This window comes from Fistularia commersonii, chromosome 2, assembly GCF_037954325.1.
Source record: "Fistularia commersonii isolate RoL2024-O1a breed Wild chromosome 2, RoL_Fcom_v1.0, whole genome shotgun sequence".
NCBI classification, from domain to species: Eukaryota; Metazoa; Chordata; class Actinopteri; order Syngnathiformes; family Fistulariidae; genus Fistularia; species Fistularia commersonii.
In genome coordinates this window covers 4,612,913-4,640,898 of record NC_141285.1, presented here as the reverse complement: position 1 = coordinate 4,640,898, position 27,986 = coordinate 4,612,913, and the positions used below count along the sequence as shown (strand labels likewise).

Here is a 27,986-nt window from a genome sequence, read left to right as displayed (position 1 = left end):
CTGCACCAAAGACACACGGACCCTCGGATGTGTTATCGTTAAAAGTAGTGTAACTAGCATTGGAGGGCGGTTGCGTGGGTAAAAGCATTAAACTGCATTAATTGCAAGAATCTCAAGGAGCACAGGAGAAGCGATCTTACAGCGACGTGGCTAAAACGACTGGATAGCTATCATAACATAACGATCGGTTGTAAAATAGCTGTCGATAAGTTATTCGCTATTATGATACACGGAGTGGTGTAGAAGTCCATTCTGCATGAGAGTCTGCCCTCTTTTTCTCTCCGGGCGGAGTAGTCGCGTGGGCGCTTGAGTGAATTGAAATTGACTGACAACGCTGAGAGCCAATGGGCCGCGAGCTGGGAAGTCGCCGCCGGAGCGGTAGCCAACCGTGGCACGCGGGAGGCGGGCCTCCAGTCCAAACTTTACGCGGCGCCATCGGCTGAAAACTAAACCGAGATGGAATCTCCCAGTCTGAACCGGTTTCAACCGGTTGCGAGTTAGTTGCTTGAGAGAGGAGAGGAGGCGCAGGCACACAACCTCTATACCGCCCCGCTGGAAATTTAATAGAGAAACAAATTAATTACGCGGGTGAACCAAGATTTACTTTGTTTCGTAAAATGTGTCGGAGTAAGATATTCCTGGATTTGCCGTGATTGTAGTTCTGGAATCCACATAGGTGGTTCTCAGCAGCCAGACATCACTCACTCCTGGAGCTAGAGATAAGTCAACGCTGCAGAAATAAGACATCTTTCCAGATCAACAGTGATACCGAAGTATTCGCGTCATACTGTAAATCCTTTGGCTAACGCCGCTCTTTTCAGTCAGAGCCTTGGACATTAGGTAGGTAACTGGAGTGAAGAGCAAAAGAACCTGGCATGCTGTGATTAACGATTATTCGCAGGAAATAAAACGCGTTGCGGTGTGGCCATATAGTTGCGTTCAATGTACAGCGTGTGTCGCTTGTCATGTTTCTCATTCTAAACGCGCTGCTTCAGATTACCGTTGCATCTGCGGTGTAAGCAAATAGCCGCGCGCTGTGGGCTAGCTAGTATTTACCTCTCTTACGGATTAGCTAACCGTGACCCCACAGAGAAAGTGTTATAACCTGCCTAAACGCTGAACTGACGTTAACCGAAAAAAAAGTAACGAAACGACGTGCTATTAAAAAATCCGTGCCTCTCCCCAGACCACCGCGGCGGTGGCGGCAGCATCACTCCGGTGCGTGATGTGAGCGGATGTCAAGTTGGTTGTTGCTAGGGGCTCCCGTCGTGGAGCCGATGATTGACTTGGGAAAAACGTCGGATGGTGGAAAAAAAGTAAGGTTAAACCATAAAACCCACTGCACTGGCAGGGATAAATGTAACGGCAACTCCTCCGAACGACGCGACGAGTGAATGATAGGTGCCCCCCCCCGGTTTCTCTCCCCCCCATTCGTCGGTGGGAGTGGTTGGAGACCGTATTGACGGACCACATGGCAACTGTATTGGTACGACGCGCCTGTAAGCTAGCGGCTACATAAAACAAAATTAAAAATGTCGAAAAGTCGGAATCACGCGTCGTGGAAGTTTTGCAAACATGTATGTGCGGTTTTGCACCTGCTACGCCACAAGCAATGGCCTTCGCCGTCCAGAAGATCGTAAGTTATGTATTAATTATTCAGGGCTTCCTAAAGTCTGCCTATTAAGTTGTTGTTATTCGGCGTTTTTTGGGAGGGGTAAAGTAAACCTCGTCGCTTATGGATGTAAACAATGTGGCGTCGTTTCGCTTATCCGGCAACGTGCGTTGGCCAACTTCACCTCAGAACGCGCAGGATCCGTAGATGTAATCCAACGATAACTGGCATCCCATTTTCCTGTTATACCGCGTTTGATGGCTTTTTTCGTGCAATTTTAATAAGTACCAGCAATTGAAAACGGAAAAAATCGAATATTTGAAGTCTTAAAATCAACATCTGACACATTTTGGCGTTTGAAAAAATCAACTGAATATGTCTCGACTCCTGGTCATAGTCCTAGTGCTGTGTCCATCGTTTGCAGAAAAATGCGTCTGTGTTTCAAAATCGAAGAGTTGAACTTGCAAAAAGATAGTTGTGAGGCTAACTTCTTGGTCTGACCTCCCATTGGTGGGTTGAGGGGATGTTTTTTACATGGTCAGCTGTTTGTGAGGCTTTCAAAACACACAGTTCACATGACTTTGCCTGTTGAATGTGTTCGGTGCGCTCATGAACCCCCCCTTATTCCCCACCCCCTGCTGTCCTTGTTTCAGAGCTCTATGCCAGCAATTATGACAATGTTAGCAGACCATGCAGCACAGCAGCTGCTGGACTTCAACCAGAAACTGGATATCAACCTACTCGATAATGTGGTGAACTGTCTATATCACGGAGTGGGACCACAGGTAAGCAGTGAAGCAGATAAATATTTTACAGGTCAAATTTTTTTCATGTTCATCCCTGGGAGATTTTCATGCCTGTTTTTCTTTCAAAAGTACATTTAAAAATGACACCGGTCATGAAGCACTGTATGTAAATGGTTCCCTGCCTATTCATACTGTTGTCACAACCTATCAATACTATCTTGTCAAAGTGTCCGTAAGCAAGCAGTGCACAAGTCATCCTGTGAAGAGCAAACAAAAAATTTTCATGCATCTACTGCTCAAGACATTCAGTCTTCTCAAGGCTGTAATCTTAAATCTTGTCTGAAAATGTTGTTTGTTTTCATTTGGAGTTAAAAAAAAAACAATGCTGAAAATACAAAGTGGGAGAACGCTTGGGAGAACGCTGTCTGTTTTGGTGATTGGCTTTACAATGTATGTTTCATTTTAAATGTCTACTTGTTCTACTGTAAATTAAGATAAATTGTGGGATAAGGGTGATTCCTTGCACTATGAATATAGTTGGCTAATCCTTTTCAAGAAATGTAGCCCTTACATGTGTATTTGTGTGCTAGATAAGACAACCCCCATTTTTAGGCTCTAAATAGTTTAATTTAAATGCAGCTGAAATGGGCAGCACTTGGAACCATATAATTGTGAATGCGATTGCACGACACAAAACATTACACCTAATCAGTTGCTATGATTTAAAAAGAAAGCCTCTAAAGCAAGTTAATTTCCTGTTAAAATGTCAGCATACGCTATTTGAAATTTTACTCTTCCCTGGCATCTCGTAGTTAGATGCAAACTATTGCTTTGACCTACGTAAACAGCTTGTTTTGCCAAAATTTTTCGGCAGCCATTTCAATGATGAGCTGGTCCATTATTTCTGAGCAGTTGTTATCAGCATCTGGATTACAGAATTATGCACGTAAAAGCCAATTCTAGGAGGTTAGTCCAGGTACTTTAGCTGAAACAGTTACTTGTCACTTTATTTTGAATAAGTTATGCACTTGTTTCTGCTCACACACCCTACAAAAAAAACTTAATTGTCATCTTTTTCAAGGTATTGTCAAGCTCTACCTGTTCACTTTCCAAATGCCATTGTTAATTGCACCTTTTCCCATTACTAAATGGGGCACATTTGATTTCATTAGAGGGGAGGTTATCCTCACTGAGACAGTCTGGAGTATATGTGCCTTTCATAAAAATGTTTTCTAATACAATCATTGTGTCAACCAAGCATCAAATAATAACTTTTATTCCTCTACCTATTTAATTTTTTTTTTCATCACAGGGAAGCCTCCTATACAGACTTCAGTAATCATGAATTAGAATTTTCCCAAAAGAAGCCAGACCTCTTGTGCTGATAGTTTTTTTAATTATTATTTTGTATTTCTCTTTAATTTAGCAATATAAAGTGACTTGAATGCACAGTAATGATTATTGTAATCCATCTTACATGATTACAACATTTCAGTTTAGCTGACTACATAACTGTTACAAACTCCAGTGGGAATGCAACTATCGATATATACAGAAAGAATTTAACCTCCCAAAACAAAAAGAAATGCCAGAATCACTCTACCAACAATCACTTGTATGTGACATACAATTAGTGTATGTCTAATGGCTTGCCTGTATAGGATACAATCAGCTTGTAAAGGATTGTTAATGGATAGTGAAAGGACGTTATCTAGCTCGTGAAAGTGTCGTGCAAGTTATTTGACAGTTATGGCTACTGCTTGTTGTATGGGAGTTACGATGTTACATAAATCAAACCATTAGTTGTAAATATTTTTGCCTGATATTTCTGAAATTTCCCTTAGCATTGCATATCTATTGCTGACTATTGCTTCCTCTCTCTCATATGAAGACCAAATGAAGCTATCCAGTGTAAACAGTCTGAATGTGGAGGCAATGTCTTACACTGACTTGCAGATGGGATAAGACATTAAGAAGGCCTGAATTGCAAATGTACCAAGCTCAAACTGGATCTTAAACTGGAGCCTAAAGTGAAGATAAAGCAACATTGAGATTTTGAAAAGATTTTTAAAAGACTGTGAGAAGAAGTTTTTCTTGTCATGCAATAATAATAATGATAATATAATAATAATAATAATAATAATAATTTACTTTTATTTATGGGTGCCTTATTGAATCCAAGGTCACCTTACAAAAAGTTATGCGCAAATCAAACCGAGAAAGACTTTTTCTTCAGGTTTCTTAATCGTTTTTGCCTTTCCCCCCCATTTTTGACAACTCAAAGATGTTTCAATAATGTGCCACACTTGTTTACAGCAAAGAATGGCACAAGAAGTGCTGACACACCTAAAGGAGCATCCTGACGCGTGGACACGAGTGGACACCATCCTTGAGTTCTCGCAGAACATGAACACCAAAGTAAGTCAGCTACAGCCCAGAGATCACTGATGGAAGCAGATTACTTGTACTTTGAGGAACACATGTCTGCCATCAAAGATGGAATTTACGAAGACATTTGAGAAAAATATGGGGAAAAAAAGAAAACACTGGACCACAGAACTATGCTGAAAATACATTTGAAAATTAAATATATCGCAATGTAGTGGATAGATTTTTTTCTTTTTTAGTAACGAGTTCAATGTAATTTTTCTTCTACAATTTTCATTCTTTTTACAATCTTAGTTTTCCAGGGATTTCAGTTGATGAGCCATTAATGACAATAATCCAGTCTTATCTAAATAGGGAGGATCCCATAGTGCACACTCTTTTTTTTTTTCCCAAGGGCTTTACAATTATGTTTTTAAACACAAAATGTAATCAGCAACATACTTAAATATCATATTTATGATAGTAATGAAACGCGTAGAGGCCTATTAAGACTATGAAAGCAATGCATGCATATGCAAGGTTAGTCAATTTAAAAGACATATTCACACTACAATTTCGCCTGAAAGCGATTAGAAATGATTTAAAAAGAATTATTGTATCAGGTTTGAATGCCTTCACTGTGCTGTAATATCTGCTAGGAGCATTATATTTAAAGGCCAGTTTTTGAATGTCAGTACAAGTGAAGATTTTCCAGTGTCAGCTAGTTGAGAAGCCGTCTACAGTTAAAGTTTAAAATGACAATGCAATAATGTACTCAGAAAGTTTTCTTAGGAGGGCTCTGCATGTGGATACACATGCAATACAAGGCCTCTCGACCACTGCCAACAACTGCCCAAGCGTATATCTCAATGCAGCAATAGATGCAGTGATGTGTTCTTAAACTATCGCTGGTTGTAAAACTTTGGGGCAGAATGATAGCATTCGGGGTTTCATATTTTAGGAGGGATTCTAAGTATAAAATACATCAACTCAGTCTTAATAGATTAACATGCACAATTTTCTCTTACATTTATTTAAAGGACTGTCAATTAAGACTGTTCTTAAAGACTTTTATGATTTCAGTTATAAATTGTTAAATGAGTAACTTGGCAACAACCCAGAAGCCGAAACAGCTGTATGATGATACTGTCAGGATATGTCCGTTTAAAACAATTAGCGATTGCATACGTTTAAATAGCCTGGTCAGTGGTGTTGTTGATGAGTATTGCTATTTGATTAATTTTCAACAAAATCATGAAAGCGAAAGTAAAGTGGGCCCAAAGTGGAGCTCTGGGTAGCGACTTTTATCAACACACTTTTTCTGTCAATAACAGCACTGAGAAAATTTTCACTTGAATAATTCTTAAGCCTGCTATGACTCACTCCTTCAAATGGTTTTGACAGATCACTTAGAATAGATAGAAAAGATAAATCCCTGAAAGGCACCACAGTTTGTTTATTATCAAAAGCTCCGTCAGTAGGATGAGAAATGATCAGAAATCTATTTGCCAACATTTGCATTCTTTAAAGCAAAACAGGTAGTAGTTCAAAGTTGCTGCCTTCAGATATTGTTTTCAGCAAGATATTTGGACCACAGCATTTATGATCATCTTGTGCAATAACAGGCTGTAATAATTACCAAAGTGCAATGCATTCACGACTTCCTCAAAGTAATGGACCTTTTCCCTTTTTTTTGCTTGCCTGCGAGATTGCTTTTGACACTGATGTACATAACTAATGCTTGAGTTGATGTATCAACTTTTTTAAAGTATCTAAAGTCCCAAAAATAGGGATATCAGTGGGGAAAAGGGGATACAGAGGGTAAACACCTTGAATTCTGCATTAATATTGTTTGATTTGTTACATAAAAGTGCATAATTTCAAAGCACTTTCAATATTTGGCTTTTTGAGTAGTAATTGCCATAATTATTTTGAAGCAATGTCATGAATTCAAGTTGTGACTATTTGATATTAATCACAATGTTCCATTATGTTTATGGCTTGTAATAGGAAGAAAAGGGGTGTGTCATCCTGTGCATCATGACACAGCTAGGCTTTGACGGCAGGCCTCCACAAGGTCTACCCTTTTTTAAATTCCCTTTGACTCAATTCTGTTCATCCGTTTCTATTGCATCTGTTTCATTGGACAGAGAGAGGGTGCAGGCTGCAGCCAGTAGGATCCATTGTAGAGAGGCTATCTGTGGACTTGATTTCACCTGTAGGGATCATGGCTCCGTTCTCCTCTTTTCTTTTCAGAGCATCCCGTTCCTCCTCTTCCCTCTACCCTTCACCCCCACACACCTCAACCTTTTTTTTCTAGACTTTTTTGATTGTGTGCTTCTTGGCCGCAAAAAGTTATAAAGCGTCCGCCACGTTTCCTGGCGGTAAATTAGGTCTCTCGCTCCCCTTTTTTGTTGTGGATTTTTACAAGTTTGGAAGGTGAGATGACACAAGCCAAAAATGTATGCACTCACTCCAGCCAGACTTGTCAGCTTGCTTTTGCCAGAGACTTTCACCTTTTATTCTCCCCAGCATCAATTCTCTGTAGTGCATTGTTAATTCTGCTTCAATAACATCCTGTAGTATGTGTCAGTCATTTTTTTTTTTTTTTGGAAAAACCCTCTGGCCTCATATAAATGATCCCTACAGTTGAAACAATTGAGGAAGCTCTAGATATTTTACTTTTTAAATTTTTTTTTTATTCTTTATATCCATACTTCACTATAGACTCTCCAGAAATCTATAATACAGGGCGTAAGCTGTGGTTGGTCTTGCTGTTCCTTATGACACACCAGTGATACCTCACCATAGACTTTATTTGAATTTAAACACTATTTTTAGCATTACAGCGATTTTTACACATGATTTAGGGTTGGGTATCAATGTGATTTAATTGGCGTGTATCCTTCTATCCTCCTTGAATCTGGTTCTTATTAAGTACTATTAACATGTTATTAAGAAGCTTTTGAAGAAATCGTAAAATTAGACTGCCAGCGAACAACTGGGTTTCCCTTAAAGTTTTGTAACCTCATGGGGTTTTAAATTGTCGTTATTATGGGAAGTATTTCATGCAAATTACACCAGATATGTTGATATATTGACCAGTTGCACCTATTTTCCCCTTCGGAAAAGATACCATTTTTGGATGAGATAAGGGGGGAAAAAAAGCTCTAAAAGTCTTTCTAAACTTTCTTCTTTTATTTGAAAAAAAAGTTTATTTAGAATTACAACATCTTTCTTGGAAAAAAAAATTGGCCACATAGCTTTAAATTGAAAAATCAATTTAAATATCATTTAAATTTCCAATGTTTAGTGGAGTGTTTCCCCTGGTCCTGCCAAAGTTTTATTGAAAGGTTTTTTTTTTTTCTGTTTTGCTGATTTGCAGCACACACTCAGAATGTCAGTGTTCACAGAGAGATTGTTAAAGTGAAATAATTTAGCTATTCAAATTGAACCCTCCAAGGGGCAAAGTGGGTGAATGTATTTTTGCAAATATTCAAGATTTCATTAATACCATTATGAACTATATTTCTCTGGAAGGCTATCGTTGTCACATGTATGTGTTTGTTCGGTCATCGCAGCACCTCTTTGAATCTTTTCCAAACTTCTATGCGAAACAAAATTTGGTTTCCAGTTGGTAAAGCTGCCAACAAATTATTTTCTCGAGTTGTTGCATTGAGTTTTCCTCCACTAAAGTCAGAGCTTTGCAGTGAGTCAGCTTTGCATGAATTACTAACTGAATCTTATTTTGCCATATCCTATACCCTTCCCTTTTTGTTGAGCTCTCATTTTTTGTGCTCCCTCCCCCCACCCAAGTCAGTCTGACACCATTGAGCCACAGCTCTGCTTTGACTAACGTGCCACCAACAACATACATGGCAGCCAGGTAAAATCGGGCATCGCTTTTATGAATCAATAAGCAAATTTGAAAACGCTTTTCTCAGTCGCAGTTGTTATGTCACACGAACCAGTTCTGATCCCATCAAAACAAGCCGTTGATGCCCAACCCTACATGGTCTGCAGTTCTAGGTAAAGACACATCTACCGTGGATGCTGTTATTTCCTCTAGCCCATTAGCCTCACACATGGAGTAATCTGAGCCAAAGCTGTTTAATGGATTGTTTTATTTTCTGCTGTCTGGTCTGGTGTGACGCTGGGAGAAACAGCAGGACTTCTGCAGTGTTCCAGCTTTATCCTTATAGAGATTGAAACAACCCTAAAAGTGCATTTTCAGCGTACTACAAAATCTGCATGAGAAATGTCGTTCTGTCCAACTTAATTTAGAAGTACGAGTTAATACAGGCTGGTCCAATTCATTCTGTTTTGGTTTGTATTGAAATACACAATGCTTATGGTTCAGTTTGTATAACGGCATCATTCTAATGTTTGTCCCTCCTTGGATATTACAGTACTATGCTCTTCAGATTCTGGAAACGGTTATCAAAACAAGATGGAAGATCCTTCCTCGGAATCAGTGTGAAGGTAGGTCATTGTGGTCTGGTTAAGTTTTGTTATCCATCCCAACAAAAAAAAAAAAAAAACGGGAATCCTGGCAGTATTTGGTGCCTTTTAACCTGATGGACGTGCGGTTACCAGGTCAGAGACTATTCCATCACAAAGCATGGCGGTTTGTTTTTCTGCTCTGGCCACTGCAAAATAGCCTCATTCTGGGCGGAAGCAGTTATTTTTGAGAAGAAGCAACTGCAACATTAGTCTTAAACTTTTGTGCGGGGTATCTTTGAAGTAGCGGAGCTTTTAAGATTAAGTGTCTGGCATTCAACATTCTAAACAGCCATGTGTAGAATTTTAATGTATCTCTGAAGATAGGTTTCCACTAAAATGTTTTTGTTGGGACGTGTGGTTACAAATGACATGTATATCAATTTAAAGTACCTTCATTGTTCTTCTCCACGAGCATCAGCATTGGGTTTTTTTCCCTTAATATCTTTAAAATCTCATGTTAATCACATGTCTTTTGTGAAAAAAAGCACACATGTCATTTCATGAACGCCAATAACTTAAGATTATATGGCGGAACTGATTGCTAGGTTTATGAGTATAGTAATATCTTTGGAATTATATAAAAAAAGTAATGTTTCGATCAGCTGCTCATTTTTCCTTAGTTCAATTTTAGTATCACTGTTTTTCATTTTAGACCACATTTCTTGTTTTTGTTAAACCTACTATTCATATTTTTAAGTCAAACTAGGTTATTAATTTCATGTGGTTTTTTTTTGAGTTTATGATTAAAACAGACATCTTATTAGTTTCACCAACCAATTACCCAAGACTGACCATAGATTTATACAATTTGGAGTGATGCACAACTGTGTTTTATTGTATTGTGATGTTTCTAGCTCTGCTCGTATCCTCTTCAACTCTCTACCCATGCAGTTGGAAACACAAGAAAATGTAAAAAAAACTTCTACTCATAGATAGTTTAGACTTGTTGTGAAAAGACTTGAAAACACAAAACTTCTTACTTTGCCCCAAACAAGTTCAGTAGCTGTCGCAGTCCGCGCAATTTTCTGGACAATTGTTATCGCAAAATGTAAACGTGAGCCACCGCTTTTGTGAAGTGTGGTTGTCTTGGGATGAAATTGTCAGATTCAGGCAGTTACAACCCCAGCAAACCATCAAGGGGGCAAAGTAATGTCTGTGATCATGACGGGGTACAGCATAACGAGAGTGTTTTAATTGTATGTGCTGACAGTCTTTGTATGATTTTGTTGTGTCTTTGCCAGGAATTAAGAAGTATGTTGTTGGTCTCATAATCAAGACTTCTTCAGATGCTTCAAATGTGGAGGTGAGTGATTGATGGCAAATTTGAGGGAGTCGCAAGACTTATTTGTGTTTACAAAGTAACAGCAATGTGAGTTGTTTGTTGTTTTTTTTTTACATAAAAAAACAAAAACAATGTTTGGATACGTTTTGTTTTTGGTTAATTCATCTCAACCGTAATATTTGATGTGTTCTGATTTGGACTGAAGGTGTAACTATCCCCAGCAATGTTATTGGAAGTGAACAGTTATTTTTCCTCTGTGTAATTACTGCTAACCCCAGTGCTGTGTCGTACAGACCAAGCACGGTGACTCAGCTACTTCTGAAAGAGAGCTCAGGTAGCTTGATCCCTCTAAAAGCAGAGACTGGAGCTAAGATTGTGTCCTGGTCCCTTTTTTTTTTTTGGTTTGTTTTTTTTAACATAGTGTAAAATGTCCAAACATGTAATTAAATTGAATGGATGGATAGGACTTGGGGTTAATTTTTCCTCTGACTGAGGTTGCATCGCTGAATTTAATATTAGTATTCATGTCATTTTTAGATTTTGCAACATGGAAGGATAAAATTCCAGATGAAATGCATTAAAACCAATCTTGAACATGAAGATGTTCCTAACTAGTGACAGTTGTCTGTTATCAGATCAAGTTAATTTCTTTTTGAATATAAAACATACATTAAAACTACTACCCTGCATTATATTATGAAACTGAGGCAATGTTTCTAATTTAGTTTTTGTAATTATTTTCCACTTATTTAGAAAGAAAAGGTCTACATTGGAAAGCTGAACATGATTCTTGTGCAGGTAAGGCCTCTCAACCAATATACAAATGTAGCTTTTTGCTCATTTTATCAGCTGTTCTTGTACCCTCTTCTGACCTTAACCTTTTAGGTACAGAATAACATTTTGTTGTGTTTCAAGCACAATTGGACATTATCAAAAGCTATGGATAAAAGTCTGCCTTTACAAGTATAAAATGTTTACTCTTAATTCACCCTTTCAGTTTAACATTTGATATGTACGCAATAACCCAATAGGATATTCTTAAAGTTAAGAAGTTATGCTTAAAGCTGTTCCATTGAATTTTCTTTTAAAGATAATTTGGCATATTTGCTATGTACATGAAAAGGGGCTTGATTTCATCTTATCCTAATGCATTCTCATACCATAATTCACTGCAACCACAAAAATAAAGATTCAATTGAGTCATTAAAGCTGGAAAAATAGCAATGGAAAATTATATTTGCAACTACATTTTCAACGACGTTGTGTCTGCAAAGAATTTGATTTTGACTCCAGCCATTTAGTTTGCCACAGCGTAGCACACAAAGTGGAATGATGGTCGCCACGGTTCAATTTCAAACAGAAACCTCTCATTGTGCTTTCATGTATTTATTGAACATTTTTCCCAACCTGATACTCTAGTATGAGTTCTGAAGAAATACCACAAAAAAAGTATTAACAGTTTCAGTGAAAATTTCAGGAGTGACAAACTCAATTCCTGATAGGATGGACTGTAATGCTAAAAAAATGCTTAAAAAATGTTTTAGGTGGATTAAGTGTAACTTAAATCTTGTCTACGAAAAATCAAGTAAACCAGTAAGGTTCTCTGTTTTTAATTGCACGAAGATAAACAAATATAACTACTAGTTGTCAACCTTAAATGTTTTTCTTGAGGAATTGGCGTTACTTAGCATTATTGAATTGTGATCAAGACATGGAATAAATCTAAGTGTGCAGGAGCAAAATGAAATAAGGAATATTTGTTGATTGGTTAGAAAGCAAAAATTATACACTTAGGAAGAGACTTTGCCTATAAGTGTCTCTCCTTTTAATGTGCTTAATTAATTTAAATATGATTTCTTTTTTAAAAGATTTTTAAGAGGTTAGAAAATAATGCACATGCAAAAACCTGTCCTGTTGCCTCCTTAAATGCTTTTCCTCAAGAATTGCAGTTATGCTCTCAAACCTGAAGGTGTCGCCCTTAATTAGACTTTGTTCCTAAATTATTTCTTTTATTAAATCTAAAAATGCAATTAATGTGTCTTGTTTGAATGCATCTAGAGAGGAGGTGCATGGTCACAAAACATCACTGCGGCCAAGGAAGACGATCCTTTTTGAGAGTGAAAGCTTTAGTAGAATTGCTTGCATGGTAGCATTAGTGCACAAGTAATTTTTCAATTCATTGTTGGCAACGTGGCCATTAGAAATGGCATGACGCAACAAAGAGTGTGGGCAATAAATGCTCTATTCCCACAGAGCTTGAGCTATTCAATCATCTAACTGCACTGCACTTCAGTGTCCCAAGTTCTGAGTATAGGACAGAGCTCATACTCAGAGATGTATCCATGGCCACATTCAGACTCCTGCTGAATCTATCAGACCAAATACTCGCCGAGTAGTACAGACATTGGCTCACTGGCCACACAAGTGACTTTGCATTAATGCCCGCGAGAGTGACTCACTGCTTGCGTCAGCTGAGCTAACGTTGTTTTGGCCTTCAGCAACTGATGAGCTCCAGATTACACGCACGCACACACACGCACGCTCTCTCTCACTCTCACTCTCGCTCTCTCTCAAGGGGCTGCATTTGTGTACATTCATGTTTTTATGTTTGCACGGTGTCCTGCTGTCAAACAACTGCATTAACACGCCCACTGTCGCTCCAATATGATTTCTATTTTACTCCTACAAAAAAAAGAAACAAGGGAGGCTCATGTTTGACTTGAGATTTTTAAGACGAGTACTTATTTTTAGCAAGAGCCACAGATTTGTCCCCTCAATTCTTAATTTTCAGATCACATGTCCCTCTCAGTGGAAAATGTTTGAAGCATCCAATGTGTGTGTTGGTGTGGCTGTGCGTGTGCTTGTGTGTGGGTGTGTGTGTTTTTAACTCATAGATCTTGAAGCAAGAGTGGCCTAAGCACTGGCCCACCTTCATCAGTGACATAGTGGGTGCAAGTCGGACCAGTGAGAGCCTCTGTCAAAACAACATGGTAATTCTCAAGCTGCTCAGTGAGGAGGTGTTTGACTTCTCCAGCGGCCAGATGACCCAGGTCAAAGCCAAGCATTTAAAAGACAGGTCAGCATCTTCTGTCCCCCCCTTCTCCCCCATTCAGATTTTCATTACTGTGCCTTGTATATGTGGAGAACTACATCTAGTCAGGAATATTATTTAAAGTCAATGATTCCAAATACACAGTTTTACCACACTATATTGATGTTCAAACCTGATAAACTTTCTTCCCGTTCTTACTCTTGTTTTTACAAAGCTGAATTTTAATTGGCAATCATTGTTGTGCCAATTATTTGCATTGCTTGTCTTAATTATGGACAGTGAATTTTGCAACCTTCTGTCAAAATGTATTAATACCTGTTCAGATAGCATAAACTGATGGATTTCAGTGAGGGTTCCTGCTTTATCTCTAGATGTGTGGAAGTCTTATGATTCAAAGATGCATGGTGATTTGATGCAGAAGATTTTCTAAGTCAATTGCCAGAAGAAATTCCATAAATGTTGCCAAATATTGATGGCGCAACATTAAAGGATGACCTGTCTTTTTGAATGCACTCTAGTATTTCTCTGTTGGAAAATACAGGTTTTGCTTGATTTTTTTTTTTTTTTTTTTTTTTTTTTTCTATTTTAATGAATGACTAATTAATTACTTTTTGCAAGTCATTCATGAAATTCACTTTCACTAAATAATGCTGTCACTCACAGACCAGGTGTATGTTGAATAGCACAGGAACTGTAAACAAAAGAGACACCAAACAAAGTCTTGGGCTAATAAATAAATGCGTGAGTCGAATATGTAGAATTTTCATAACATGCAATGACATGCTACTGAATGCAATTTCAGACATCTGGGCTCTTAAGATTTAGACACGCTATAAAGTACAGAGATTGCGTCATAAAAATTAACCTTTTATCAAGCGGGAAATTGTTTTTTTGTAAAATAATAGTCTTTTTGTGGCAATAATGATTATCTAAATGTGAATGGGGGAAAAACCAGGCCCCCCTTTTGAGAGCTTGATGTTGGCATCAAATTCTGGCTTTGAGTGACGGCTATCCAACCGAACTGCTGCGGCTCACATTACCAGCAGTGTCCACGGAGACAATGCCACCGCTGCCAGTTTTGTCGTTTTACATTAGCTTTGCTTTTGATACAGCTCATCAATTATAAAACGTCCCCGCGATTATTTCGACATAGCCATTGAAAAGTTGACATTTCGAACCAGAATACTTGTCACATGTATTTCTCGCCCTTGCTTACATAAAAATTCCCAATTTACACAGTGTAAAAATATTAATTTGCCTGCTGTACAATAGTTTGCAAATGATAGCTAATTTTTCCTGAAAACTGCCTCAACTCCCTCCAACTGACTCTTAGGCATAAATGTCCTTTTATGCATATTGAACTAGTACCCTGCTATAAATTCTCTAAAACTTTTAGAGAAAGCTTCCCATATATGCACATACAACAGGAATTCCAGATTACTCGGGGAAATGAAACACGCCGACAAGAAAATTGGACAAATATCACGTGTTAGGAAGTTGAGTCGCTACATTGAATTTAGACTTATTTTGTTGAACAGGTTGGCTCTTTTCATTGCTGCCATTACAGTGTTGCCATGTACATGTTTGAAATAGCATTGCAAAGCACTTTGAGTAACACTAAAGTAGTGGAGGAAATTAAGCCCATTTATCATAATTACAGTATTGGGTTATTTGTTATATTGCCCTTAAGAGACGTTCAGCTCAGCTGTTGATGACGCAACAGCCGCTGCAGCTGCTTTTCTTTGTGAAGTAGACGTTCAGAATTCTACAAAAAGTGATCCCACGGAAAAGCAAGCTTATCTTCCGATTCTTTCCGATTCTTTCAGCATGTGCAATGAATTCTCCCAGATATTCCAGCTTTGCCAGTTCGTCATGGTATGCAAATTTTCTCCTTACTCCCTACAACTGATAGTCATTATTATGATTGTGTTTATTACAGTGCAGTACAGGATCTTCCTTTTATTTATTTTTTTTTGTCTGCACCCTAGGAAAACTCCCAGAATGCTCCTTTGGTCCATGCTACCTTGGAAACACTCTTACGTTTTCTAAACTGGATTCCTTTGGGCTACATTTTCGAAACCAAACTTATCAGCACACTGGTGTATAAGGTTCGTACAAACACAAAGGGGCCATTTATTGTGCGGGGAGAGAACTGGTGTTTTTCAAAACATCTTCTTACGCACTTAAATTTGTTCCCAGTTTTTAAACGTGCCCATGTTCCGCAATGTGACGCTGAAGTGCTTGACAGAGATTGCTGGTGTAAGTGTTAGCCAGTATGAGGAGCAGTTTGTCACACTCTTCACCCTGACAATGTGTCAGCTCAAACAGGTAGGCTAAATGACAAGGAAAATGACAATTACTGGTTTCCTTTGATTTGGGACGAGAAATTTGACCTGGATTTCTCTCCGGTTAGATGCTTCCCCTGAACACTAATATCCGTCTGGCCTACGCCAACGGGAAGGACGATGAGCAGAACTTCATCCAGAACCTCAGTCTGTTCTTGTGCACTTTCCTGAAAGAGCATGGACAGCTCATAGAGAAGCGACTCAACCTCAGAGAGACCTTAATGGAGGTAAAGCTGTCGGAGCCCTCCTCTTGTCGTCCTTGCCAAAGGGGAACGGTGGACTATATCTTAGAAAACCATTCACAATGATCAGTCTTTCTTATCACGTTACTCCCTCGTTCCTCTTCCAGGCCCTCCACTACATGCTGCTGGTGTCGGAAGTAGAGGAAACGGAAATTTTCAAAATTTGCCTGGAATATTGGAACCACTTGGCTGCTGAGCTGTACCGCGAAAGTCCCTTCTCTACATCCACGTCCCCTCTGCTCTCTGGCAACCAGCACTTTGATGTGCCACCACGCAGACAGCTCTACCTGCCCGTTCTCTCGAAGGTACCGCGGGCCCGTACATGCTCAGTTGTTCTCTTTCAGAAGAGTCCAGGCCATACACGCGTCCCTGAAGGCTGAAGAACATAATTTGCTGTACTTCTTGTTTAGGTCTAAGGCTGGTATTACTGGAGTTGTAAGGGGATAAGTAATGTCCTATTTACTTGCAGTCATACTAGAATCAGTTGGCACCATTTAAGCAACAGGTGGCTGCTGCCCCACTGCCAAGAGTTGCTTGATCAGCTAGAAAAACAAAACTAAAATCTATTCTCTCCCTTGTGTATGAAAATAATCGCCTTGTCGTATATCATCTTTTTTACATGTATGCTCATAGGCAAGCAAACCTAAGAGGTGTGTGTGTGTATGAGCAGCGAGGTCATTCTTCAATCTGCCCAAGTGCTGACAGGTGTTTATCCCTCCTGTGACAGGTGCGTCTTCTGATGGTGAGTCGAATGGCCAAGCCAGAGGAAGTGCTGGTGGTGGAGAACGACCAGGGAGAGGTGGTCAGGGAGTTTATGAAGGACACAGATTCCATAAACCTCTACAAAAATATGAGGGAAACACTTGGTACGACATTGCAATTTCTGTTATTTTTATTATTTATATATCCTAAAATGCTTCCATGCACTTAGAGATTCTCCCAAAGTTCACAATCGGCTTGATAGGGGAAATGGAAGATGCCCAGGATGTATGCTGCTTTCATGGACTTGAGGCTCTTTGACTGTCAATAACACGGTTGGATATAGGGAATCTTACATATTCACACCGTTGAGTCGAATGTCGTTATCGTGATCGCTCAGCAGACTAAACTGATAGTAGTGTCATAAAATGTTCTCAGTTGACCTGACACTGCTGGTAGTAATGTTTCTCATCGAAATATTGATTAGTGTCACTTAAAGTCGATTATTATCCATCAGCAAGAGCTGACAGCTTTCGATCGCTTACCAACTTCCATAGTAATTCTCTAAAAGCCACATCAAACACAGCTTCATACATTTACACCTAGTAGGAGCCAACGTCAGGCGCTTTTACGTTTGACAAATGAAATCTTGTTACTGAAAGCATAATATAAACACAGGGTAAAAAGCCAATTATGGTAGAAAATCTTACAGTTGTTGTCATGGAAATAGTGGCAACGGCTAAAGGGAGATAGGTTAAAGACATGCTGACTATGTGTGTGTTGTGTGGAGTATTTAGATATTCAGCATTGTGAATATTTAAGATACCCTTTTTCAATTGATAGAGGGTTCAAGTGCCATAAAGGGGCGGATGTGAGTCTAGTATACTGTTACCATATGATTATGTATGGTTTTGCTGAATACATAAATAATAAATATGTGATGATCATCGTTTGTTGAAACAGTGAATCAACATACTAAGCAATTTATATGTGATCCGTGAAGATCTCTCTAATATAGGTCACTCAGAGATGATAAAAACAAACCGTTTCTGTCATTGCTAATTAATGTTCTGTTCTTATTCTCTATAATAAGGAAAACCCAATCATTTTTTTTAAATATTGAATTCCTACATTGGTCTGTACTTTTAGCACACCTAAGTTTTATCCCAATTATTTTTTTGAACAGGTTGTCAGTGTTCAAGTTGCTATTCTTAGTTCATGTTTACACCTACAATTTATGGACTTCTGTCTCATACTAAGGGTTAACACAAATATCCAGCACTAAATGAAATGTGTCAATTTAATTACGTATTCTGCACATTATTTATATATATTTTTTAAGTTAGCATATTATTTGTCTACGTCTGTATTATTAATTTTTAGTTGGACAAAGACACTATTGTGCACCACTGTATTACTTTTTTTAAAACTTGTGCTTTGTAGTGTTAATTTATTGTCAGGAATGTCAAACCATTTGGTAATTATGCAGCGGACACTGACACCGCTGTTGTTGTCTGTCACCCCTGCAGTGTACCTCACTCACTTAGACTACGCAGACACCGAACGCATCATGACAGAGAAGCTTCACAACCAGGTGAACGGAACCGAGTGGTCCTGGAAGAATCTCAACACCTTGTGCTGGGCCATCGGGTCTATCAGTGGTGCAATGCACGAGGAGGATGAGAAAAGGTTCCTGGTCACTGTCATCAAGGTAAGGAAACAGAAGTAAGACAGAGCCAACTTTGTGACAAGGCTATAAAGTGACATAAACCCCTTCTGCTCACAAGCTGTCTGCTCGCAAATTAAGCTCACAGCCTTGATCTAAATGGTGTCTCCATCAGGACTTACTGGGTCTGTGCGAGCAGAAGAGGGGGAAGGACAACAAGGCTATCATCGCTTCAAACATCATGTACATCGTTGGACAGTACCCTCGCTTTCTCAGAGCACACTGGAAGTTTCTCAAAACTGTAGTCAATAAGCTGTTCGAATTCATGCACGGTGAGAGATGAAACGTGGAAGGTTTTTGTTTGTTTTAATTCAAATGCTTTGTTTGGGTGGAATGTTAATGTCTGGCATGATAGAAAAATTGTAGTTCTGATATTGTTCTTTCAAATGTCAATAACATTGCGGCTTAGGGGAGGACTTATTACTGGTTTTTGCAGTTATTTGAATAACAGAGAATTTGCTGCTATGACAAAATGTGCATTAGCTATATTTATAAATGAAATTCAGCATCGTGAGTTAAAGCAGTATGTAGCTAGTCTTTTTTTATTTATTTTTTTTTTTCTTTCGTCAAGTCAGATGGTACTGTCAACAAAGATTTACAAATCCAAACATGATGATGTATAAATATAATTTACACTTGTGGTAATTAAAGACTCATGACTCTCCACTTCCCTGCTTCTTCAGAGACGCATGATGGCGTCCAGGACATGGCGTGCGATACCTTCATCAAAATTGCCCAGAAGTGCAGGCGCCACTTCATCCAGGTGCAGGTTGGAGAGGTGATGCCTTTCATCGACGAGATCCTCAACAACATTAACACTATTATCTGTGACCTTCAACCACAGCAGGTCAGCGAATAAAGCCCAAGCACATGTCACAATATTCAGAAGTCCGGCTGTTGTCAGAGCTTGACTTGGCTTGTCTTCATTTGCCACGTTCATGCCCAGGTGCATACATTCTATGAGGCCGTAGGATATATGATTGGAGCTCAGACAGACCAGGCTGTGCAGGAGCATCTGATAGAAAAGTACATGCTGCTGCCAAATCAAGTTTGGGACAGCATTATTCAACAGGCCACCAAGGTAAGACATAATATTGTATCCTTTAAATCAAGCAAGGCAAACTATATGCTATATATATTTCCGCTTTGAGGCTTCTGGCAATATCTCCAATATTGGATTTCCTTGAAGAAACAGCCATTTGTATTTGTTGATCACCCTGTATTGAAACATCTTTCCCCTTTTTTATGTCACTCGTCTCACAATGTTCCCCCCTCAGAACGTGGACATCCTCAAGGACCCAGAAACTGTGAAACAGCTGGGCAGCATCCTGAAGACCAATGTCAGGGCCTGCAAGGCAGTGGGACACCCCTTTGTCATCCAGCTGGGCCGGATTTACCTTGACATGCTCAACGTGTACAAGTGCCTCAGTGAGAATATCTCTGCTGCCATCCAGACGAATGGTAAGGAAAGAGGACGTTTGTTCCTGACTATTTGTGGTTCACAGTTATATTGTAACATCTGTCTCATTGAGATCTAAGTATGTAAATATCCTCATCAGTTGAGCTGTGTTTTACAAGGCACTAAAACCTGGCCAAATGTGTTTGTATCCAAAAAATGGCAAAATGAAAAAGCAAAATACAGACAAGATTATGTACACACTGTCAAGAATGGTAGTCCATGATAGAGCGCACCAAAACATTTCATGAACATGACACTGGTAGTTTTATGATTGATCCTTTAGACAGTCATGTTTGTTTAACCTGTGTCTAATTTCCTTATATGGGAACATGCAAGTCTCAACAGTGTGTATTGCCATGTCTTGATGAAAAACTTCTATTTCCTCCTCTTAAACAACACACACAGTTAAGCTGTTCCCTTGTTGTTTGTCTGATTTTTCAAGTTTAAGTCAGTTTAGAATTTAAACAACCTCATATTATGATTATAGATCAAAGTATCTGTCTACACTGATGTGTCGTAGTCTGAATGTTATCGTATTTCCAGCATGTAACTGAGGACATCCCACCTGATATGTAGTCTTAATACTGCAATTTCAAGTTTTTCAAGTTTTTTTTTTGTTTGTTTATTTGTTTTATTTGCATACAATTTTGCATGCAGTTAGCAATCCACAGCATGTTTATTTAACTGCAAATAAAGTCCACCCCTTCTTCACTTGTTGGCTTTAGTTTTGATAGTGTCAATTTTTTTTCAGTGCAGTGAATTATTTATCATGGTGGCATAAGTGGTGGCTTCGTAACATCCAAACTGTGATAGTAGGTTACACTGGCTATTTTTGCACATATGCCTGTTTGGACAACTCATGTCCTGAGTTTCCATCCATCCATCCATCCATCCATCCATCCATCCATCCATCCATCCATCCATCCATCCATCCATCCATCCATCCATCCATCCATTCATTCATTCATTCATTCATTCATTCATCCATCCATCTTCTGCCGCTTATCCTGCATTCAGGGTAACAGGGGATGCTAGGAGGCTATGGAGAGGCAGGGTACACCCTGGACTGCTCACCAGTCAATCCCAGGGCGACATATAGACAGACAACCATTCATTCACTCACACATTCGGGGCAATGCTTGTTGAGCAGATTTGTGAGGTGTGCATGTGAAGTGACCATCCATGTTCGCACTTACTTGTCAAAGCAGGTGTGCTCTGTACATAATGTATGACTCTTCGTTTTTTAGCTATTTAGTGATGTTCAGTCGGTATGGAAGTGACAGTGACACAGTCCAAAGCAAGCTGCCCCTTGAGACACTATCAGCTCATAGCTGATTATGCAACCCTCTACCACCTGGAGGGCGCTGTTTCTGTCTGTTGTATGAAAAAGGCTGTTTTCGAACATATGAAAGTTTCACACAGTGGCAATTGTCATGGAAAAATACATGGCGTGTGTAATGTCACGGTATGAAATTTTAATGTATTTATATCATACATGAAAATTATTAGCATGTGAACTATGTTCATTACTATCCTAGTTCTGTGATTGTATTTTTATGCTTTGTAAATAGTATGAACAGAGTTTATGAATATGAATAGAGTTTAAAGATGGGTATAGAAACAACTTTCATAAAACGCATCATCAGCACCTACACATTGAAATAAACCAAAATAAGACTCACGGGCTGCAGTGAGCCAAGGCGTCCTGTGTTTAAATCCGTGGGTCGTTTCTTCGTTGCAGGAGAGATGGTGACGAAGCAGCCTCTTATCCGCAGCATGAGGACCGTGAAGCGGGAAACGCTGAAGCTGATCTCGGGCTGGGTCAGCCGATCCAATGATCCGCAAATGGTGAGAGACCAGATTGAAATGTGCAAATTTTACATGGGACAAAATACCCACTCTCCCAAAACTGCAGAGGCGGCAGGGGTCTGCTTCGGGGACTTCTCCGCTGTGCCAATCAATGAAATGCCTGCTACGAGAAAATAAATTTTAACATTTCCTCATTTCCTCTTGCATGACTTGTTTTGCCCACAGCTCTAGTTCTTCAGCCTTAGCTATTATCCAAAGCGTCTCATTGGTCATAACCAAACCAGATGTTCAGCTTTGCATTTCTTATACAATCATCGATTAAAATCATCATTGGCCCCGTTTGGATCATCAGGATTCACCTCCTCTGTCATTAGTTAGTCTTATCACAACTCATGAGTTCTTGTTCTTCTCCAGGTGGGTGAAAACTTTGTTCCGCCGCTGCTGGACGCTGTCCTCATCGATTACCAGCGCAACGTCCCCGCTGCCCGCGAGCCGGAGGTCCTCAGCACCATGGCAACGATAGTCAACAAACTCGGGGGCCACATCACGAGCGAGATCCCGCAGATTTTTGACGCTGTCTTTGAGTGCACCCTCAACATGATCAACAAGGTAGAGCTCGAACACCCAGCCGCGTCACGGTCCTCGATCAGTCCCACAAAGGTGACGCTGCCGACTCCAGATTTGTCCGTCTTCATTAATCGGCGTGATCTCGTGACCCCTTTTGGGACGAGACTACATGTTAAAGTGAAAGTCCTGAAGATGTCTGTTTTCGCTGGTTTGGAGACACCTGCAGGTGATTTGACAGTAGAAGCAACAAGAAAACATGCAGCTTCACCCTTCATTAAGTCCCACCCACCTTGGTTACTGTTGCTACTCCTGGCCAGATTCCCACACACATCACTTCCTTTATTCTATTTTAAGTGTAAGGGACAATCCAAATGAACCCTTTTTTGGATTATTGTTAAATTTCAGAAAAATAGAAATAGGGTAGACTTCTCAAAGCTGTGTTGATAACTTATCTTAGCCACTTTGGAAAAGAATAGTTCTAAGAACAATCCACCTAGCATTTTGTTCCATTAACTCCCATCTTCCATTGGAACGTGTAAGTTTTGTATTCGTGCAGGCAGTAAGAGACCGCTGTCGTGTGCCTTAAATAAACAGCCACGTAGGAGAGTATGATGACCCAGACACCACGGAGAGTGATGTTGCAACGGCATTCAAGTTCTTTGTGCTTCATGACGGGAGTAATAACCACGGACTGTCAAATTGGTTAAAGTGTTGGGTTTGCTAACTCCGTAATTGTTTTGGCAAAAACTTTCATGTTCTGCTCCAAAACAAGCTCCCCTGGCCTATTGATCGATTCTTATTTCCATTGCTTCTGTCTGTTTCGTCTTAAGAGTTGTGGGCGTGGCCTATGAGTTCTAACAAATAACACGAGTTGCTATAGAATTGTTCCCATGACCCTGCCTCAAAGTAGGATGTAAAAAATGTTTTAGGAACTATGGTCTGTATAACTGCCTACTTCCTGAAAAGGTTACATAACCTGCAGAAAGTTTCTAGAATGCAAAAGGTGACTTTTAAGATGACACTTGTAATATAAGCATAGTGTTTGCCATAATGTTTCCCCCAAAACAAAAATACTGTCCTTTACCATTCACATAGGGAATTCTCGGTCCATATTGGACTTCACAAAGGCACTCCAAGAAAGCCCAATAGAAAATCCACAGTTATTTAGAATTAATATAGGAGGCTCATTTAGGAAATGTCAGAGGCAACCACTGTCATGGTTGAAAAAAAGTTCCCTTTACTTTTTCTGTACTGAGCAGGGCAGTAGCACCCCTGTCTCGTCCAGATATGCAAAGCATGTCAACTGATGGGCAAATGTTCCACTGAATTTAGGTTTTCTGTATGTAGAAGAAGGAATGTATGAATTTTCAATACATTTTATATTTTCACACTACCTATATTTATGTATAATATATATGTTGCATGTGCTTAAACTGAAAATGTCCGGTCGGGCAAAAATCACATATCCAATTTCTGACGTTAATTAACGATGTTAATTCCCCCCCAGAACTTCGAGGAGTACCCTGAGCACCGGACCCACTTCTTCTACCTACTCCAGGCTGTCAACTCACACTGCTTCCCTGCGTTTCTCGCCATCCCACCCGCTCAGTTCAAACTCGTGCTGGACTCCATCATCTGGGCCTTCAAGCACACCATGAGGAATGTGGCTGACACCGGTGAGAGACTTCTTCATGAAGTAGATTCACAACTCTATTGGGGGTCGATGATAGGGGGGACTTTCGAAGCACAAATGCAGATGAGGCCTGCTGACAGGCAGAAATGTTGAGCCGTCGGGTCGGTGCGACGAAGACTACGCTTTACCTGAGTGATGACCGAGCGAGGCCACTCAGGGTTTGCAAATGTACCGTTGCTGTTGCTTTGAAAGCGCAGTGGTTTTTCAGAATGTATGTTTGTGCGTGTGTGCGCAGGCCTGCAGATCCTCTACACGATGCTCCAGAATGTGGCCCAGGAGGAGTCGGCCGCCCAGAGCTTTTACCAAACATACTTTTGCGACATCCTGCAACACATCTTCTCCGTGGTCACGGACACATCCCACACTGCCGGTGAGTTCCATAAGCACAACGCCAACAGTTGCAAGGGGGATCACTAGTCCAACACCAACTGTCAAACTAATTTTTTTTTTTTTTTTTTTTTTTGCAGTATACGATTTTACCATTTACATCCATACATGGATTGGCATTAGCTGTTCTTTTTAATTACAAGAAATTTCCCATCTGCCAACTTTTGTCAACTTAAAATTTGCAAGAACTAAGAGAGTGCACAAAAAATGACTTGTGTAATATTAGAAAATTGGGGCTGAAAAAGGACTTTGGATTGGATATTCTTTATTTTGTTGAACGCAATGTGTGTCCTACACTTGTAGTACTTTTGATTTTCCTATGCCAATAGTAAAGATATATAATGCCCTTATACATTTTAAAAGATTATTTCCTTTTATCTATTAACTGCTTTATTTGTAACCGTGTGTGTGTGTGTGTGTGTGTGTGTGTGTATGTCATCTTCTGTAGGCCTGACGATGCATGCGTCCATCCTGGCCTACATGTTCAACCTGGTGGAGGAGGGTAAGATCACCACAGCTCTGAACCCCTCCACGCCTGCCAACAACCAGGTCTTTATTCAGGAGTACGTAGCCAACCTGCTCAAGACTGCCTTCCCTCACCTACAAGAGTGAGTCAAAACACACACACACACACACACACACACACACACACACAAGCACCCTGCGGAAGCAGCAGAACCACTGTCATGCTAAGGCCACTGTGCTGTTTACTCTAGCGCTCAGGTGAAAGTGTTTGTGACGGGGCTGTTCAGCCTGAACCAGGACATTCCTGCCTTCAAGGAGCACCTCCGGGATTTCCTCGTCCAGATCAAGGTGAGTTGCTCATTCCCTGTTTTTTTCTTTTTTTTTTTCGTCTTGCATTTCATGGATTTTCTTCTGTTTTGGTTTTATTGTCATTTCTTTGTAAGTCTTTGCTCTAAATCGGTCTCCACTTGTTATATCCTGGCTGATGCTTGACGTTATTTCAATCCTTCTAAATGTAGTCCCCTTATCAGTTCAACTGCAACCTCCAGCTGCTTATTTATCCATTTAGTTCATTTATTTATGTTTTTTTTTTTTTTAATCTTATTTCATTTTATTTATTAATCTGAACGTTTTTTTTTTGAATGCATATTATTTCTATTTTTTTTATTTTGAATAGTACACTGTACCAGCCAGTTTAATCGCTTGGAGGGTGTGGTTTATATGCGTGCAAATTAACTTCAAACTGATCCATAAGGAAGTGTATTTCGCACTGCTTGCAGCCCTCCGATTCCAGCCCCGTTCCGACACGGCCCCACCGCTCCGCTGACATTTGTGTTTGCGGGTTCAGTCACCTTTGCAGCGGGAATCATCATACTCTCCCCTCTTTTCTTTATGTGCCGGCCTTTTTCGTTTCACCGTGTGATTTCTCGACCGAAGGTTTTTGACTCGTCTTCCCTCAAATTATCTCCGTCTCCGCTCCATGTTTTTCCCTCCACATTCTTTTACTCATTCTTTTATGTGCGTGCATGCACACAAAACCATTGGAGGGGTGTCACCTCAACCCTGTGTGTTTGCTTTGCTCACCATAGTGTCTCCTACCAGCAATATTTAGGTCTCACCTCCCGCCAACTCTGCCTTGAGCTGCCATGTATGTGGCTTCCTGTAGAAAAAAAACGGCAAAATAAAACACCACGTGGCCTCCTGCAGAAGAACACCTCAGACACAAAAAAAAGCTCTTGAAGACCTAAAAGACACAATGTGCTTGAGCCGCGGTGTTGCAGCGTGCTGTGTCCCCTGAAAGGTTATCAGTGGCTGCATAACTGGCTCCGTAGCTTTGTTTCCATAAATAACGGGCTCCCGTACAACCGTAACCTTCATACAGGGAAGGTTACAGTCGGGAATAAGCATGCCACAAATGACGGTCCAGGCCCGGGAGCTCTGCATGCCGTTTAATTTATTTTTATTTATTTTTTTGTACCTGTTTTCGGCTGTCTGCCGCAATCGATCGTCTGTGGTTATTCTCAAGCCGCGACTGGAAAACACTGGAGCGAAGAGGCAACAAACCCTGAGCCCGGGGATGCAGCCACTGTGCGGATAGGCCAGAAGAATCAAAATGAACAGAGTACAGGACTAGCTCAGAAAATTAGAATATTGTGATAAAGTTCTTTTTCTTCTGTAATGCAATTAAAAAAACAAAAATTACTTTTTCATGATATTTTTGTATTTTTGGATAGGATTTTTGAGTGTTCCTAAGATATAAGCCAGAATCAGCAATATTAAAATAATAAAAGGCTTGCAATATTTCAGTTGATTTGTAATGAATTCAGAATGTATGACATTTTTGTTTTGGTAATTGCATGGCAGAAGATAAAGAACTTTTTCACAATATTCTAATTTTCTGTGACAGTCCTATATATTAGTCTGTATTACAATCCTGAAGTGGCATGCGTAGAAAAGATGGTTCCATTTGTAGGATGAAACATCTAATGATAAGAAATAAGTATCTGGATTATTTGGGTCCACACATGGATTGTGACAATTGAAAACCATTAAACTTCCAATCTGTGGGATTTCTCTCAATTTTATCTTTATACCGTTTGGTATAAACTGCCTGCCTTTTGTAGCATTGACAAATGATCAACCGCCGTGTCGTACTGCATCCATTCCAGGCCGGCATGACTATATCCATTCTTCTTGCCCAACTGCCAGCACCACTTCTCTGCTCCTTATAGGCGTTGCCATGTGACGAGTCTTGCGCAGACTGTCAGTAGATGAACTGACGCCATCGAAGCGCAAGCATCCATGGTCTGGAGTTCATAAATTAGGGGTGCTAGCGGCTGGGGGATGGGGGGGAATAAATTAATAAGTGATTACTTTTAGTTTCTGTGTTAGTTATTAACCGTTTTGGACCACTAATTGCTGGGGTTGGTATTCAAGAGATTAACAGTGGTGATACTAATGTGAACACCCCCCCCCCCGTTCTGCTGTCCTCTCAGGAGTTTGCGGGCGAAGACACATCGGACCTGTTCTTGGAGGAGAGGGAGGCATCGCTTCGCCAGGCCCAGGAGGAGAAACACAAGATCCAGATGTCAGTCCCCGGAATCCTGAACCCGCACGAGATCCCTGAGGAGATGTGCGACTGAGCGCCCCCCTCCCTCCCTCCCTCCCTCCCTCCCTCCCACACACACACACACACACACACACACACACACCACCATCACCTCAACCCCCAACCCTTGTACCGCTAACCAAACTGTACAGTCCTCTGACCAGACCCCTCCCCAGCGCAAACATGACAAAACCCAAGAAAGGCACTTGAGCATGGCGGGAGGCCCATCCTCTGTGGAGCTGCCCTCCACCCTCCATTGGATATTTGTTGACCAAAACAAGGCCAATAATGTAAATGATAACCGCATAGCCCTGTGGCCCTTTTTACATTATCTACGTTTTGTATGGAGACTTTTGTGTATATCTTTCCAGAACTGTTAATCTGAGCTTGCAATTTGTTGGTCTGCGCCCCCCCAAGCCCAGCT

General features: G+C 40.1%; 1 protein-coding gene across 3 annotated transcripts; it reads left to right on the top strand.

Moving 5' to 3' along the window:
• The first annotated feature begins 8 nt into the window (after positions 1-8).
• xpo1b (exportin 1 (CRM1 homolog, yeast) b) lies at positions 9-27,976 on the top strand. Of its 3 annotated transcripts, none has more exons than XM_086164943.1 (25): positions 9-840; positions 2,266-2,397; positions 4,675-4,776; positions 9,135-9,207; positions 10,470-10,531; positions 11,264-11,308; positions 13,405-13,586; positions 15,389-15,437; positions 15,551-15,670; positions 15,762-15,890; positions 15,976-16,134; positions 16,257-16,454; positions 16,877-17,015; positions 18,378-18,559; positions 18,690-18,846; positions 19,258-19,421; positions 19,521-19,655; positions 19,852-20,035; positions 21,775-21,881; positions 22,257-22,451; positions 23,917-24,085; positions 24,338-24,472; positions 24,938-25,097; positions 25,206-25,302; positions 27,450-27,976. In XM_086164943.1, the coding sequence occupies exons 2-25, from the start codon at positions 2,272-2,274 to the stop codon at positions 27,594-27,596; spliced, it is 3,216 nt and encodes a 1,071-aa protein (XP_086021069.1). In that variant the 5' UTR covers positions 9-840; positions 2,266-2,271; the 3' UTR covers positions 27,597-27,976. The 3 variants fall into 3 exon arrangements, with proteins under 3 accessions (XP_086021069.1, XP_086021061.1, XP_086021076.1); XM_086164935.1 differs by lacking the exon at positions 9-840 and adding an exon at positions 1,480-1,636; XM_086164950.1 differs by lacking the exons at positions 9-840; positions 2,266-2,397; positions 4,675-4,776 and adding an exon at positions 8,532-8,754.
• The last annotated feature ends 10 nt before the right edge of the window (positions 27,977-27,986 follow it).